Raw genomic sequence first — 13,993 nt, forward strand, 5'->3', positions numbered from 1 at the left:
TTTCGTGAAAAAATTTAGTCAACAGAATACCTAAAAAATAGAGAAAGTAGTCGTCTAAAGAACGACATACTATACCGCATTTCGATGTTATATATCTACGCTTTTTTGTACTCCTCATTTCACAATTTCGTACTCCTCAAGTCACATTTTCGTACTCTTCATGACCCTTTTGCAATTTCATACACTTTCAAAACAAAACCATGTCAAAGAAAAAAATTTTTTTCAGTTTCAATTTTTTGGCAGTTTTGAGTTATAAAATGATTAAAAATGATAAATTAGAGCCCTCTGACAAATTTTTATCCATTTGGAGCAATATTTGACAAAAATGGCTTTGACACAGTTTTTGACACAGTTTTTTTTTGCTCTTGATTTAGTTTTCAAAACAAAACTATGTCAAAGAAAAAAAATTTTTTCAGTTTCAATTTTTTGGCAGTTTTGAGTTAGAAAATGATTAAAAATGATAAATTAGAGCCCTCTGACAAATTTTTATCCATTTGGAGCAAGATTTGACAAAAATGGCTTTGACACAGTTTTGACACAGTTTTTGATTTAGTTTTGCTCTTGATTTAGTTTTCAAAACAAAACTGTGTCAAAGAAAATTTTTTTTTCAGTTTCAATTTTTTGGCAGTTTTGAGTTGTAAAATGATTAAAAATGATAAATTAGAGCCTTCTGACAAATTTTTATCCATTTGGAGCAAGATTTGACAAAAATGGCTTTGACACAGTTTTTGATTTAGTTTTCAAAACAAAACTGTGTCAAAGAAAAAAAATTTTTTCAGTTTCAATTTTTTGGCAGTTTTGAGTTATAAAACGATTAAAAATGATAAATTAGAGCCCTCTGACAAATTTTTATCCATTTGGAGCAAGATTTGACAAAAAGAAAAAATTTTGCTTTGACACAGTTTTTGACATAGTTTTTGACACAGTTTTTGACACAGTTTTTGCTCTTGATTTAGTTTTCAAAACAAAACTGTGTCAAAGAAAAAAAATTTTTTCAGTTTCAATTTTTTGGCAGTTTTGAGTTATAAAATGATTAAAAATGATAAATTAGAGCCCTCTGACAAATTTTTATCCATTTGGAGCAAGATTTGACAAAAATGGCTTTGACACAGTTTTTGACACAGTTTTTGATTTGGTTTTGCTCTTGATTTAGTTTTCAAAACAAAACTGTGTCAAAGAAAAAAAATTTTTTCAGTTTCAATTTTTTGGCAGTTTTGAGTTGTAAAATGATTAAAAATGATAAATTAGAGCCTCTGACAAATTTTTATCCATTTGGAGCAAGATTTGACAAAAATGGCTTTGACACAGTTTTTGATTTAGTTTTACTCTTGATTTAGTTTTCAAAACAAAACTATGTCAAAGAAAAAATTTTTTTTTCAGTTTCAATTTTTTGGCAGTTTTGAGTTATAAATGATTAAAAATGATAAATTAGAGCCCTCTGACAAATTTTTATCCATTTGGAGCAAGATTTGACAAAAATTGCTTTGACACAGTTTTTGACACAGTTTTTCTCTTGATTTAGTTTTCAAAACAAAACTATGTCAAAGAAAAAAATTTTTTTCAGTTTTAATTTTTTGGCAGTTTTGAGTTATAAAATGATTAAAAATGATAAATTAGAGCCTTCTGACAATTTTTTATCCATTTGGAGCAAGATTTGACAAAATGGGCTTTGACACAGTTTTTGCTCTTGATTTAGTTTTCAAATCAAAACCATGTCAAAGGATTTTTTTTTCAATTTCATTTTTTTTATGCCAAAAATTTTTTTATAAAATGTACAAAAATTATTCAAAATTCAGAAAAAATCTTTTTTCTTCAAAAATTTATTTAAATAATATTTTTAAAAAAAACTGACCACGTGACATAGTATTTTTGATAAAAAGAAAATAAAAAAAATCTCAAATAGACATCAATTTCCATCATGTAGTCGTGCTAACTGCACTTCCTTCCCATAAAAATGCAATAAAATGACACCTTCGTGTGCGACATAAATCCGCAGTAAATCCTTCACCATTTTGACGAAACTTTTATTTGCGAAAATTGTCTCCTCTCTTTTTTTCCGATTTTATTTCTCACTTATTTTAAAATCGACATTTTATGGCGCCAGTTAAATGTTCAATTTTGATCTGCTTTTATTCCGTGTCGTCGTCATCGCCGTTTTTATTATTGGGATAAATTATAACAATTTGAAGGGAATCGCTTGTACCGCAATAAAAATAAATTTTTGCTCTTTTTCGAATTTTAATTTTGATTTTATTTTGTTTTAAAGCCTTTTTTGGTGTGAATTTTGCGACGCGTGCAGTTTGGCTAAATATATAATTTTTTTTAGTCAGACATACATTTTTTTTAATTAATTAAAGAATAAATTTGACACTTTATCTCCTAACATTATTTAATAATTATTAACATGCTTTACATTTTTCTTCTTTTTTTCTAGTACAGTTGTGATTATTCATAATTTAAAAGGGAATGTTGCATTTTTAAAGAAAAAACAATTCAATTGTCTCCCTTTTCGAATGCAACATTGACGTAGGATCACAGTTTCTTTCGTTTCTTTTTGCGACAAGAGTCGGTTTTGGGTGTTTCGGGATGTTTTTCTGTGTCATTAGCAGTTTCGTTCGACGTAATTGCGGAAGTTGATTCCGTGGGGGCCGAATCTCATACAATTTGGACATTGATGCTCTGCAAAATGGCCTGATCAGCTTCACTCAACATCGGTTTGAACAAGGCAAATTGCTCCTTTTGACTGAAATTCTGGATAAATTTCGTGAGAGTTTCCTCCATGTTGCCCTGAAAGATGGGATCTTGCATGAGTTCAGCCATCATTTGTTCGTCATCTTCGTCGGTTTCGTCGTCGCCCTCGAACAGCATCATGGCGGAGAAGTTTTTGCCGTTTGCCGATGTGTTCAAGTCGCCGTTCGTGTCAACGCCTTCACTATCGTCTTCGGTATCGCCGTCGGAATCGTCAGCGTCGCGCACTTCTTGGATGTTATTGAGTTCGTTCAGGAGTAATTTGAAGATTTTCACGAGGCACGGGACATTGACCCATTGTTGTGCTGCTTGTGCTTGCGAACGAGTCTTCACTTGTGCCCCCGGAACAACTTGCAACTCTTTAATTTGAACATTTGTGAGACGAACATCGTTCGTACTGATGCCATGTTCGAAGAGTTTGCATAACGCCATGATGCTGACCTTGCGTTCGTACTGTCCGTAGAACAAATGTTGACGCGACAACCAGTTTGTGAGGACGAAATTCATGGCAGGCTCGCCTGTGGGTCCCGGAACTGTGCTTAAAAAGTTCAAAACTGCCTCCATTTGGATGAGAATCAAATGTGCGAAGGTCATCACGAGGGACATCATCACACTAAGTGCTTGGACAAGTTGCATCTTGCTAATTACAGCTTTCAACAAGAGATCGATGTGTTCGCCCAAGAAAGCGCCCGCCTTTGTGATAATTGTGATAACGAGACGCCCAATAAAAGTCGCTGTAAATTCTGTGTTTAACGGATTCAGTAACATTGTCGTGATCTGCATGACCCAATTAAGCCCTTCGCCATTTTTGTAACGACAAACTTGCTCCGGCGACGTGAAAAGATAAGCGCGAAGACATTCGCCGCCGCTTTGGATAACGGAATGATCTTCTGTGCGTAAAATGCAGTGAATGGCAGCAGGAAATGCGGAATCCATCAAGGCATCGGACAACGGGGCTTGCGAATATTTCACCACAGTCTCGAGAACATTCAAGGCGATATCTTGCATCGCTGAATTCGCTTGTTCTCCTTGCAAATTCAAGATACTAACGATCGTGGGAATCAATTTTTCCTGCAGTGCTGGCGAGCAATAGGGGTTTTGCGACAAAATTTTCATGACATCTTGCACATTATCGAGGATGTAGCGATCGTCGTGGTATTTTAACAGAATCGCAATCGATAAGGGGATGACTTTTCCACTAATTTGTGCTGTGAATCCTTGATCGAATGTCAGCATGGCACCAAAAGTCTCCAAAATGAGACCCAGCACGGTATTTTGACTTTGTTCGATGATCGGGAAAATGCCGTCAAACAAATTGACGAGTTTTTGTGAGACGCATTGACGTTGCTCGTCACTTCCTTTTTGCAAATTCGAACAAATTCCGTAAACGCTGCGTGTGGCACAGATTTTCAGGATGATTTCACGTTCAGGCGCCAGAGCTTTTGCTACGTTATCGATAAGTTCGATCAGCATTTGTGTGTTGTAGACCTTCGAGTCGACGTAACGTGATAAAATCCATAAACAGCGACCTGTGAGATATGGCGAGACGTCATATTGCAACAAGCCACGCACCATATTCAAATATTCGCCGAGATTAAAGAGACCTTCGTTACTTTCGATGACGGGTTTGTACGAGCCAACAGCCAACATGCTCGCTTCGTGGATTTTCCACCAATTTATTTGACCGGCAGTGCGATTGGCATCCGCTACAGCAACGTGTTTCGTGAGGGCATCCGAGAGGGGTGTCAACATTTTCTCCCCAAACTCTTCTCCGATGATCGAAAGGATGTCTTGACCCGAAGTGCGAACGCTGAAATTGACGCCTTCTTCATCTTCGTCCTCGACAAACTTCTCAGAGTCTTGTTTCCAATCAGTTTCTTGCTCATAAGTCATCTGCATGTAAACGATAACGATGTAAATCAAGTCCGTAAGTACCAAACTGACGTTTTGACGGAATTTCTTAGACTCGACGATCGAATGCACGAATTCAAAGACTTGCAAAATCATCTTTATGAATTCTTCGCTTTGATCCTCTTCTTCTGTCGTGTCAAAGGGGGATTCTTCCGAGTCGTTTACGATAACGGTGATGTAAACTTCCGCCATTTGGGTGAGTAATGTCCAAATTGGGTTCAAAATTGACGGTAAGTACGGATGGATGAATTTGGGCATCTCGGCAATCATAAAAGTAAGCACCCGAACAATCTCCATCTTCAGCTTGAAGCTACTTTGTTTGCCCAGCGGCGCTGTCAAGCCCGCAATTAGCTTCTGGATGAAACTCGTGAGTGTCGGATTGATCATATCCTTAATTTGCTGCTTGTTTTCGGCATGTACATTGATACTCTTGAGCACGGAACACAAAATTTCGACGGCACAAGCGCGCGTTTTGGTGTTGTAAATGTTCTCCGCCTCGAAAATGCGATAAACTTCCGACAAAATTAACGGACCAACTTCGATAATTTGCGTATTGAGTTCGTACGTGAACTCTACGAGCACTTGCATGGCTCCGTGAACGGAATTTTCGTTGCCGCCGTTCAAACATTTGACGATAATCTCGAAAAGCTCGCCCCAATCGTTGGGCCAGTCGAAGCTGGCAATTGTAGAAATGGTATAAGCAACTGCCGAGCGGATCTAAAAGACGAAAAATTATTAAAATTGATGGAAATTGTGGGGAAAATGACGTACTTTGCTGTTTGGATCGTAAAGTCCTTCAGGTAAAATGCTTTTGATCATCTTTTTCGCTTGATCCGACGCCAAAGGATGAATTTTCTCGGATTCGTCATTAATTGCCCACGATTCTTCCACATATTGTTTGAGCATGACTGATGCAAGTTGTCGTAATCCAAGGTCAAGGCCCGTATCTAACACCAATTCTGCGAGATATACCCCGTAACCATCTGAAAAAAGCATGAAAATGTAAGTTTTTGATGAAAATTCAAGGAAATTGTGTGAAAAACTTGCCTGTTACTTTCATCTGACTCAATCGCTCTTCAGCTTTTTGACGAATATTTTGGTCGGGACTCAAAATGTTCTTCAATTCATCGAATAACGCCAATTTTATGGCTTCCGTGTCTTGGAACGTCATTGCCATACTGCGATAAATGTGAATTTGCACAAGAAAACCCTCAAAATGCCTTAAAATTCGCGTGAAATATGGTTAAAAAGGTCCACAGTGTTCAATGTGCTTTTCTATTTTAGCGGGAACGATGAATGAGCGTGCGCCGTACCTTCTTCTACATACACCAATGAACGACGACACCATCGGGGACTTTCAATTGTCGCATGAACAACGTCAAAAACAGCTGATCCGTAATTTCAGTACGTGGCTCAAAAGCAAAACAACGTTCGGAGACTCCAAATCCACGATGGACATCACGCAGCTCTTCAAAGCGTGCATCAAGACGGCAAAATTGCAGGATGGAGCTCTTCCGGTGCCCGACAAAAATCGCATTCTCAAACAATCGATGAGCAAAAATGATTTTCTCAAGGCATCGCACACGATTCGGAACCAAGTAACGCAGTTGCGGAATTTGTTGATGGAGAATCGAGCTGCCTATCTCGAATATGCGTGCCATTTGAAGGATTCCGCCAAGATGACAGACAAGGAGCGTGATATCCTGGATGAGGAAACGTCGAAAATCATCAATATTTGCACACAAATGATCAACGACTTTCGCGGGGAGTGTCGAAAGAGGAAGCCAAGTCAGCAATTTGCCGATCATTTGGATGGCATTATCGAGTTACTCATGGATTACCTGAAAGCCATCGATAATTTGCACAAACAGCAGAAAGAATATCGCGTGAATCGCCAAATAGAGACTTATAAATTCCTAAAATTGGGTGCTGGCAAGTCGATTAAAGTGCGATTGTCGACGGGAGACAAAAATAAGAAGAAAAATGGGTTAAATAGCCATGGCGAGACAGATGAAGACGAAGAGGAAGAAGATTTGGAGACTTCTTTCGCAGAAAAACGCGAACAATCCGCAAGTTATAACAAAGTGCCTCCGAAAAAAAGTCCCAAACCGAAGAAACGCTTGTCGAATCAATCCTCAAACTTGCCGATGGACGACGAAGAGCTCAACCAAAGTCAAAGTTTCATCGCGGAAGAAGAAATTAACCCGGAAGACCTTCAAATGTTGGAACAGGAGAACAAACAACTCTTCACCGAACTGCAAGGACTCTCCGAGGAAGTTGAACAAATCGAAAAGAACGTCGTTGGTATCGCAAAACTCCAAGATATCTTCACTGAAAAGGTATTTTTTTGAATTTTCCCTTAAAAAATTAAAATTTTTAATAAAATTTCTTTTTTTAGGTCACCCTCCAAAAATCAGACATCGATAGAATAGCAAATTCCGTGGTCGGTTCAACGGAAAACGTGAAAGACGCTAATGAGCAAATTAAGCAGGCAATTCAGAGAAATGCTGGATTACGGGTTTATGTGTTGTTTTTCCTTCTGGTCATGTCATTTACGTTACTTTTCCTCGATTGGTACAACGACTGAGCGGAAAAGTCTCTCGTGTGTGTCGGTTTATGTGTAATAATAATAATAATACGAGATACTGATATTATGTTAATTAACTAGAAAAAATATGAGAGAAAATATAATATATAAGCTTTTTTTGCATTTATAGAAAAATTCAAAAAAAAATGTGTTAGAAATTTAAAATTTACTTAATTAGAATTCAGATCAATAACGAAGTTCCCTATGTTGGACTACTTAAAGCTTGATTTTTATTGTATTTGTATGGAAGTAACACATACAGGCAAAGGCAACAAGTGAGTCTGATTTGATAGCCGGCGTTTTTTGATCACAGAGAAGAAAATTTAACTTTTTAAATTGATCTTCGGTTTGGCCAAATAAAATTTAAATTAACAATTTTTATAAAAGTTTCAATAAGAATTTTTTGAAAAATATAAAAAAATTTATTTTTTCTTTAATTGAGAGATTTAATTACATAATTAATAAATTCAATTATAAATTATTTTATTTATTATTTTTTTTATATTTTTTAATTTTATTCATTTTAAATGGCTTTTTTTGGGAATTATTTTTTCAATTTTATTTTTTTACTATACGTTAGGTAATCTTACTTTTTTATATTTTAAAAATGGTGCGAGTTTTTATTTTTTTAATTCTCAAAATATTAGGCGAATAAATTTAATATATCCATTTTTTGTCTCCCCCCCCCCCTCGGATTTTGTCGAAAAAATTCAGGGGGAAAAATAAAAATTAAATATAAAATACAAATATTTTTGACATATTTTGGAATTTTTATATATTAAAAAATCATGAAAAATTACTGTTTATGATAAAATTATACAAAAAACTAAAGAAATTTGCTTAATTACGACATTTTCTATTGAAATGTTGAAAAACATTTTTTTGAAAGTCACGTGACCAAAATTATTTTTTTTCAAAAATTTTTATTTTGGGAGATTTTGTTGATTTTTCTTTACTTTTAAGTTCAAATTTTTAAATAATATAAACTAAAATTAAATAAATGTTAAGAATCAACGTTTAACGTCTAAAAACGTTAAAAAAATTACAAACAAAAAATTCAAAAATATTTATTTTTTTATTTCCCCCCCCCTTCTCATGAAAATCCTCATGGGACAAAAATAAAAATATTAAATTTATTCGCCTTATTAATTTTAAATATTTTTTAAAATTTTACATTATCAATTTTAAGTAATTTTGAGCTTTGAAAACTTTTATTATTTTATAGTTCAAAATATTATTTCCAACATAATTTTTTTTTAATTGCAACATTTAATAAATTATTATTTTAAATATTTTTTTTTTAATTTTATAAAATTCTTATATTTTTACTATTTATTTATTTTGAAAATTTTTGTTTATTATTATTTTTTTTAATTATTTTTCAATTAATTAATTTTAATTAGTTCTAATTTTAAAGTTAAGTTTTGTCCAATTATCTATTATTTTCATGATTTAACTTTTTAATTTTATTTTATTTTTTAATTTAATTTAATTTTTGATTTTTTTTTAATTCGAAAGCTAATTTTTCAGAAACTTCTAATTTATTTTAAATGTATCATTTTAAATTTTTATATTATTTAAAAATTTTATTTTTTTTTAATTTAGGCCGCTCCAAACGAAAATCAAAAATAAAGTCCAATGACCCATTTCAAAAGTAAAAAATCCAATGGGGCAAAATAAAAAAAAAGTTAGAAATTTCATCAAAATTGATCGTTTTTTATTGTATTTTCATAATTTTTCAAGACATTTTCAAAAAAAAATTATAAAAAATTTTCAATTATTTTAATTTTTGTTTTGAAAATCATATTTTAACTTCTATTTTCTTTTCTAAAAAAATTTTTCATAAAATTACAAAATTTTTTTTTCAAATTTTTTTGACAGTTAAATATTTTTTAAAAAATTTTAATTTTTAACTTAAAATGATCTTAAATCAATTTTTAATTTGAAACTTTCAAAGAAAATTATTAAAAAACAACAAAAATGTTAATCAACGATCAAAAATTGCTAAAATTTTGTCATTTTGTATGAAAATAAGTATTTCAAATTTTTTTTTATTTTGCCCCCCCCCCATTTTATTTTCAAAAATTTTGGAGTTTATTTTTGATTTTCATTTTGAGCGGCCTTAAGAAAAAATTGTAAAAAATTCTTAAAAATTTTTAAAAAATATCAAACAAAAATTCCAATAAAATTTTCTTCTCATTGTGAACTCAACATCACTACACATTCTCACTTCCCTTTCAACTCTCCAGCAAATCAACTCTGAATGATAGTCAATCACACACACACAACCACATCCTCAACGAATTACTTTTTAGTAGTATTCGCTTCAGTTGGAGTTAATTCGCCGGCCGATCAAGACGCATTTTTCGCATCAACTACAAGTTTCAACTGATTTTTTTTTTATTTTTCACAAAGTTTTTGTTCACGAGAAAATAAACAACATGCCGTACCACAAGCCCGCAGATAAAACCGTGCAAGAGCTCAAGGACATTGCTCACCGTTTGCGCATCCACTCGATCGAGATGACACAAGCCTCGAAATCCGGGTAAGCAACGAAATAAGAAAAAAAACGTGCTTCGTGACCTTTAGCAAGAAACGACGAAGGAACACTTTTTGCGATAATAATAAATAAAATTGAAGCAAAATAGGAATTGATGATACATGACACGTATTTACATCATCGCAAACTTCATCAAAGCCAATTGCAAGTGATAAGCGTCTTATCTGTACGAGTCGCGATTTGGCGTACAAGAAAGTACAAAAAAAAAGATTTTTTTTCTGGAAAAGACAAAAGTTGCATATGCTGCAGCATAAAACGTGTTCGAGACAACTTTCGTTGAATGTTTAGCGTGATAACAAGCGACGCTCGTGATTACCGGATCGAATTATTAAAATTATCATATTGAAAAGTGTAGCATTTTATGCATAATATTCGAGTAACCTCGCGCGATAATTCATGTCAAGGGTCTGTTTGGAACAAAATGACTTTCAAAGTTGTGTAATATGAACGTTCTATGACCTGACTATCGATGACGTCGAACAAAAAATGATAAAAAAGTGGAATTTTAATTGTTTGCTTTGGATTTTTGTTTGACAAATAGTGCGGTTTCACGTAAATTGTCTGTTAAAAAATACTTTTTCATCTCTTATCACTAAAAATGAGTAAATTTTTTTTCTAAAAAATTACTAAACAATGCTTGAAACACGTTAAAACATTCGTCGGAATACCTTTCGATCGAGTATAAACAAAAAACTTGAACACACAACGATGTCTTGTCTCGTCATTCTTCTTCTCATTAAATTTTTTTGATGGTATTGGTCGTTAGTACGTAATAAATGTGGCTTAGAAGTTTAGAACAGCGAAAAATAGGGGACGAGAACCGCGTTCAAGGTCAAACTTGTAAAAAATAACGAGATTTGATCGACTTTCATGGATACGTCTGGTAACTCGTGCCTTCTATTGTTCCCTGAAATGATATAAAAAATAAATAAGTGCGACTTTTACGTAATAAGGCGATTAAAATTATTTTTTAAATGTTTTGTTGCATGAAAATTTTGCTGAGGGGGAGTAAAATAATTAATATTTAATTAATTTTTTAATTATAAATTTATTTAATTAAATTATAAAAATATTTTATTATTAAATCAATAGTTATTGAATTAAAAAATTAATTTATTTTAATGAAAAAAAAATATTTTAGTCTCGTGACATATTTTTTTTATTTAATTGCTTAAATTTTATATAGTTAAATTTAATTTGAATTAAAATTTAATTTTATATAATTTTTTTTAATTCAGTTAAATAAATAATTAAAATTAAAAATTACTTATTAAATTATATTTTAAAAGATAAATTAAATAAAACTAAATAAATATTTTAAAATGTTTTAAAAATTAATTAAAACATTAATATTTTAACGATTTTCAAAAAAAAAAATATCTTGACTATTTTAAAATTTTATTTGAAAATTATTTAATTAATTTTTTTAATTCAATGTATTTTATAAATTAATGAAAATCACAATTTATTTATTTAATAATTAATTAAATTATTTTTTATTTTTTTACTATTTTTATTTATTTTTTTTTTTAATTTGGGACAAAACAATACTATATGACAAAACATTAAAAAAATAAATTTTAATCGCCTAAATTGAAACAAACGTTAAGTAATCGAGAGATAACGTGCTGTTTCACTGCTGTGTGAATTATTAAATAAATTTCGTTTAATCAATTTTCTTTCTTTTTTTTATTTTTTCTCCGCAGTCATCCGACATCATGTGCATCAATTGCGGAAATCATGTCCGTATTGTTCTTCAATACCATGCACTACAAAATTTCGGCACCCCGCGATCCCGCCGCCGATCGTCTCATCTTGTCAAAAGGACATGCTGCGCCAATTTTGTATGCCGCATGGGCTGAAGCTGGTCTCTTCCCCGTCGAAGACTTGATGAATTTGCGTAAAATCGACTCGGATTTGGAGGGACATCCGACACCCAGATTGAACTTTATCGATGTCGGCACCGGAAGTTTGGGTCAAGGAGTTGCCGTTGCCTGTGGCATGTCCTACGTCGGAAAAAATTTCGACAAAACCGGCTATCGCACGTATTGCATTGTCGGCGACGGCGAATCTGCCGAAGGATCAATTTGGGAATCGCTTCACTTTGCCGGGCACTATGGCTTGGATAATTTGTGCGTGATTTTTGACGTTAATCGTTTGGGACAATCCGAAGCGACTTCGTTGCAACATCAAACGGAAGTTTATCGCAAACGTTTGGATGCTTTTGGATTCAATGCGATCGTTGTCGATGGGCATGATGTCGAGGAATTATGCAAGGCGTTCTATGAAGCGGCAAATACGCGTGGCAAACCAACTGCCGTTATCGCCAAGACGTTCAAGGGAAAATTCTTCCCCAATATCGAAGATGCCGACAATTGGCATGGAAAGCCGTTGGGCGAAAATGCTGATGTCGTCATTAAGCATCTCAAGGGTTTGATTAAAAATCACGGACCAATCACTTTGCAAATTCCCGCTCCGTTGCAAGCTGCTCCCGTGGTCGATATCTCAAATATCAAGTTGGCATCGCCTCCAGCTTACAAAATGGGCGAAGCAGTTGCTACTCGTTTGGCTTACGGAACAGCTTTGGCGAAAATTGCTGTGAGCAATCCACGTGTCATCGCTTTGGATGGCGACACCAAAAATTCAACTTATTCCGACAAATTGAAAAAAGCCTTCCCCGATCGTTACATCGAGTGCTTCATCGCCGAGCAAAATCTCTGTGGCGTCGCCATTGGAACTGCTTGTCGCGATCGCACAGTTGCCTTCGTTTCGACTTTTGCAACATTCTTCACACGTGCCTTCGATCAAATCCGCATGGGAGCAATTTCCCAAACGAATGTCAACTTTGTTGGATCGCATTGTGGCGTCAGTATCGGCGAAGATGGTCCCAGTCAGATGGGTTTGGAAGATATTGCCATGTTCCGCGCCATTCCCGGAAGTACCGTTTTCTATCCCGGCGATGCTGTCAGTTGTGAACGTGCCGTCGAGCTAGCTGCCAACACGAAAGGCGTTTGTTTCATTCGCACATCGCGTCCCAATACGGCGGTTATTTATGGCAACGACCAAAAATTCGAAGTTGGCAAAGCACATGTCGTCAAACAGTCTCCCGCCGATCAAGTTCTTGTCATCGGAGCAGGTGTCACTTTGTATGAAGGACTTTCCGCAGCAGCCGAACTCGAGAAACACGGCATCAATGTGCGCGTTCTTGATCCATTCACCGTTAAACCGCTCGATAAGGCGGCAATTTTGAAAAATGCTGCCGAATGCGGCGGGCGAATTGTCGTCGTCGAAGATCATTATTACGAAGGAGGTCTTGGAGAAGCCGTTAAATCAGCAGTTGCTGAGCATCGTAATGTCGTCGTTAAGCATTTGGCGGTTCCAACTGTTCCCCGTAGCGGACCTCCAACTGTTTTGTTGGATATGTTTGGCATTTCCGCGAAGCATGTCGTGAAAGCTGTTCAAGATGTCTTGAAATTGTAAAAAAATCAAAATCTTCAATCGTTTCCTTAAACTTTTTTTTCATTTTTTTTATACTGTTAAAAGGCGAAATTTTCAACTAAATAAAGACATTTGTCTGAAATTCTTTTGTTTGTTTTTTATTTCATATTTTTTTATGAAATACTTTCATATTTTTTATAGAAAAAATTTTAAGAAATTAAAAAAAAAAATTTTGGGTAGAAATTAAACAATTTTATTAAAATTATTTAAGGGTGTTCCAAGACCGTTTTCTGTTTTGCGTTTCCTTCCCGCGTTGTTTTAGCGATATTTAACTGTTTTCTAACAAGTTTGACATTTTGCACTATTTAAGAGGTTATTTCGATTAAGAAATCAAGAATTAATTTTTTTGTCAAAAAATAACGATCAAAAACTGTATCAAAGCCATTTGCACTATTTAAGAGGTTATTTCGATTAAGAAATCAAGAATTAATTTTTTTGTCAAAAAATAACGATCAAAAACTGTATCAAAGCCATTTTTGCCAAATCTTGCTCCAAATGGATAAAAATTTGTTAGAGGGCTCTAATTTATCGTTTTTAATCATTTTATAACTCAAAACTGCCAAAAAATTGAAACTGAAAAAAAAAATTCTTTGACACAGTTTTGTTTTGAAAACTAAATCAAGAGAAAAACTGTGTCAAAAACTGTGTCAAAGCAATTTTTGCCAAACCTTGCTCCAAATGGATAAAAA

The 13,993-nt window shown here is 33.9% G+C and overlaps 3 protein-coding genes across 3 annotated transcripts; 2 read left to right on the plus strand and 1 right to left on the minus strand.

Moving 5' to 3' along the window:
* Nucleotides 1–1,897: 1,897 nt before the first annotated feature.
* Nucleotides 1,898–5,937, minus strand: LOC134834112 (importin-9). The gene is made up of 3 exons (XM_063848665.1): nucleotides 5,707–5,937; nucleotides 5,431–5,642; nucleotides 1,898–5,376 (listed from the first exon to the last, which is right to left on the minus strand). Exons 1-3 carry the CDS (start codon nucleotides 5,834–5,836, stop codon nucleotides 2,656–2,658), a joined length of 3,063 nt encoding a protein of 1,020 aa, XP_063704735.1. The 5' UTR covers nucleotides 5,837–5,937; the 3' UTR covers nucleotides 1,898–2,655.
* A 132-nt stretch (nucleotides 5,938–6,069) lies between these two features.
* On the plus strand, nucleotides 6,070–7,576 carry LOC134837189 (syntaxin-18). The gene is made up of 2 exons (XM_063852551.1): nucleotides 6,070–6,998; nucleotides 7,058–7,576. Exons 1-2 carry the CDS (start codon nucleotides 6,111–6,113, stop codon nucleotides 7,244–7,246), a joined length of 1,077 nt encoding a protein of 358 aa, XP_063708621.1. The 5' UTR covers nucleotides 6,070–6,110; the 3' UTR covers nucleotides 7,247–7,576.
* Nucleotides 7,577–9,582: 2,006 nt separating this feature from the next.
* LOC134827793 (transketolase-like protein 2) lies at nucleotides 9,583–13,386 on the plus strand. The gene is made up of 2 exons (XM_063840625.1): nucleotides 9,583–9,791; nucleotides 11,513–13,386. Exons 1-2 carry the CDS (start codon nucleotides 9,688–9,690, stop codon nucleotides 13,284–13,286), a joined length of 1,878 nt encoding a protein of 625 aa, XP_063696695.1. The 5' UTR covers nucleotides 9,583–9,687; the 3' UTR covers nucleotides 13,287–13,386.
* The last annotated feature ends 607 nt before the right edge of the window (nucleotides 13,387–13,993 follow it).

This window comes from Culicoides brevitarsis, chromosome 1, assembly GCF_036172545.1.
Source record: "Culicoides brevitarsis isolate CSIRO-B50_1 chromosome 1, AGI_CSIRO_Cbre_v1, whole genome shotgun sequence".
Taxonomy (NCBI): Eukaryota; Metazoa; Arthropoda; class Insecta; order Diptera; family Ceratopogonidae; genus Culicoides; species Culicoides brevitarsis.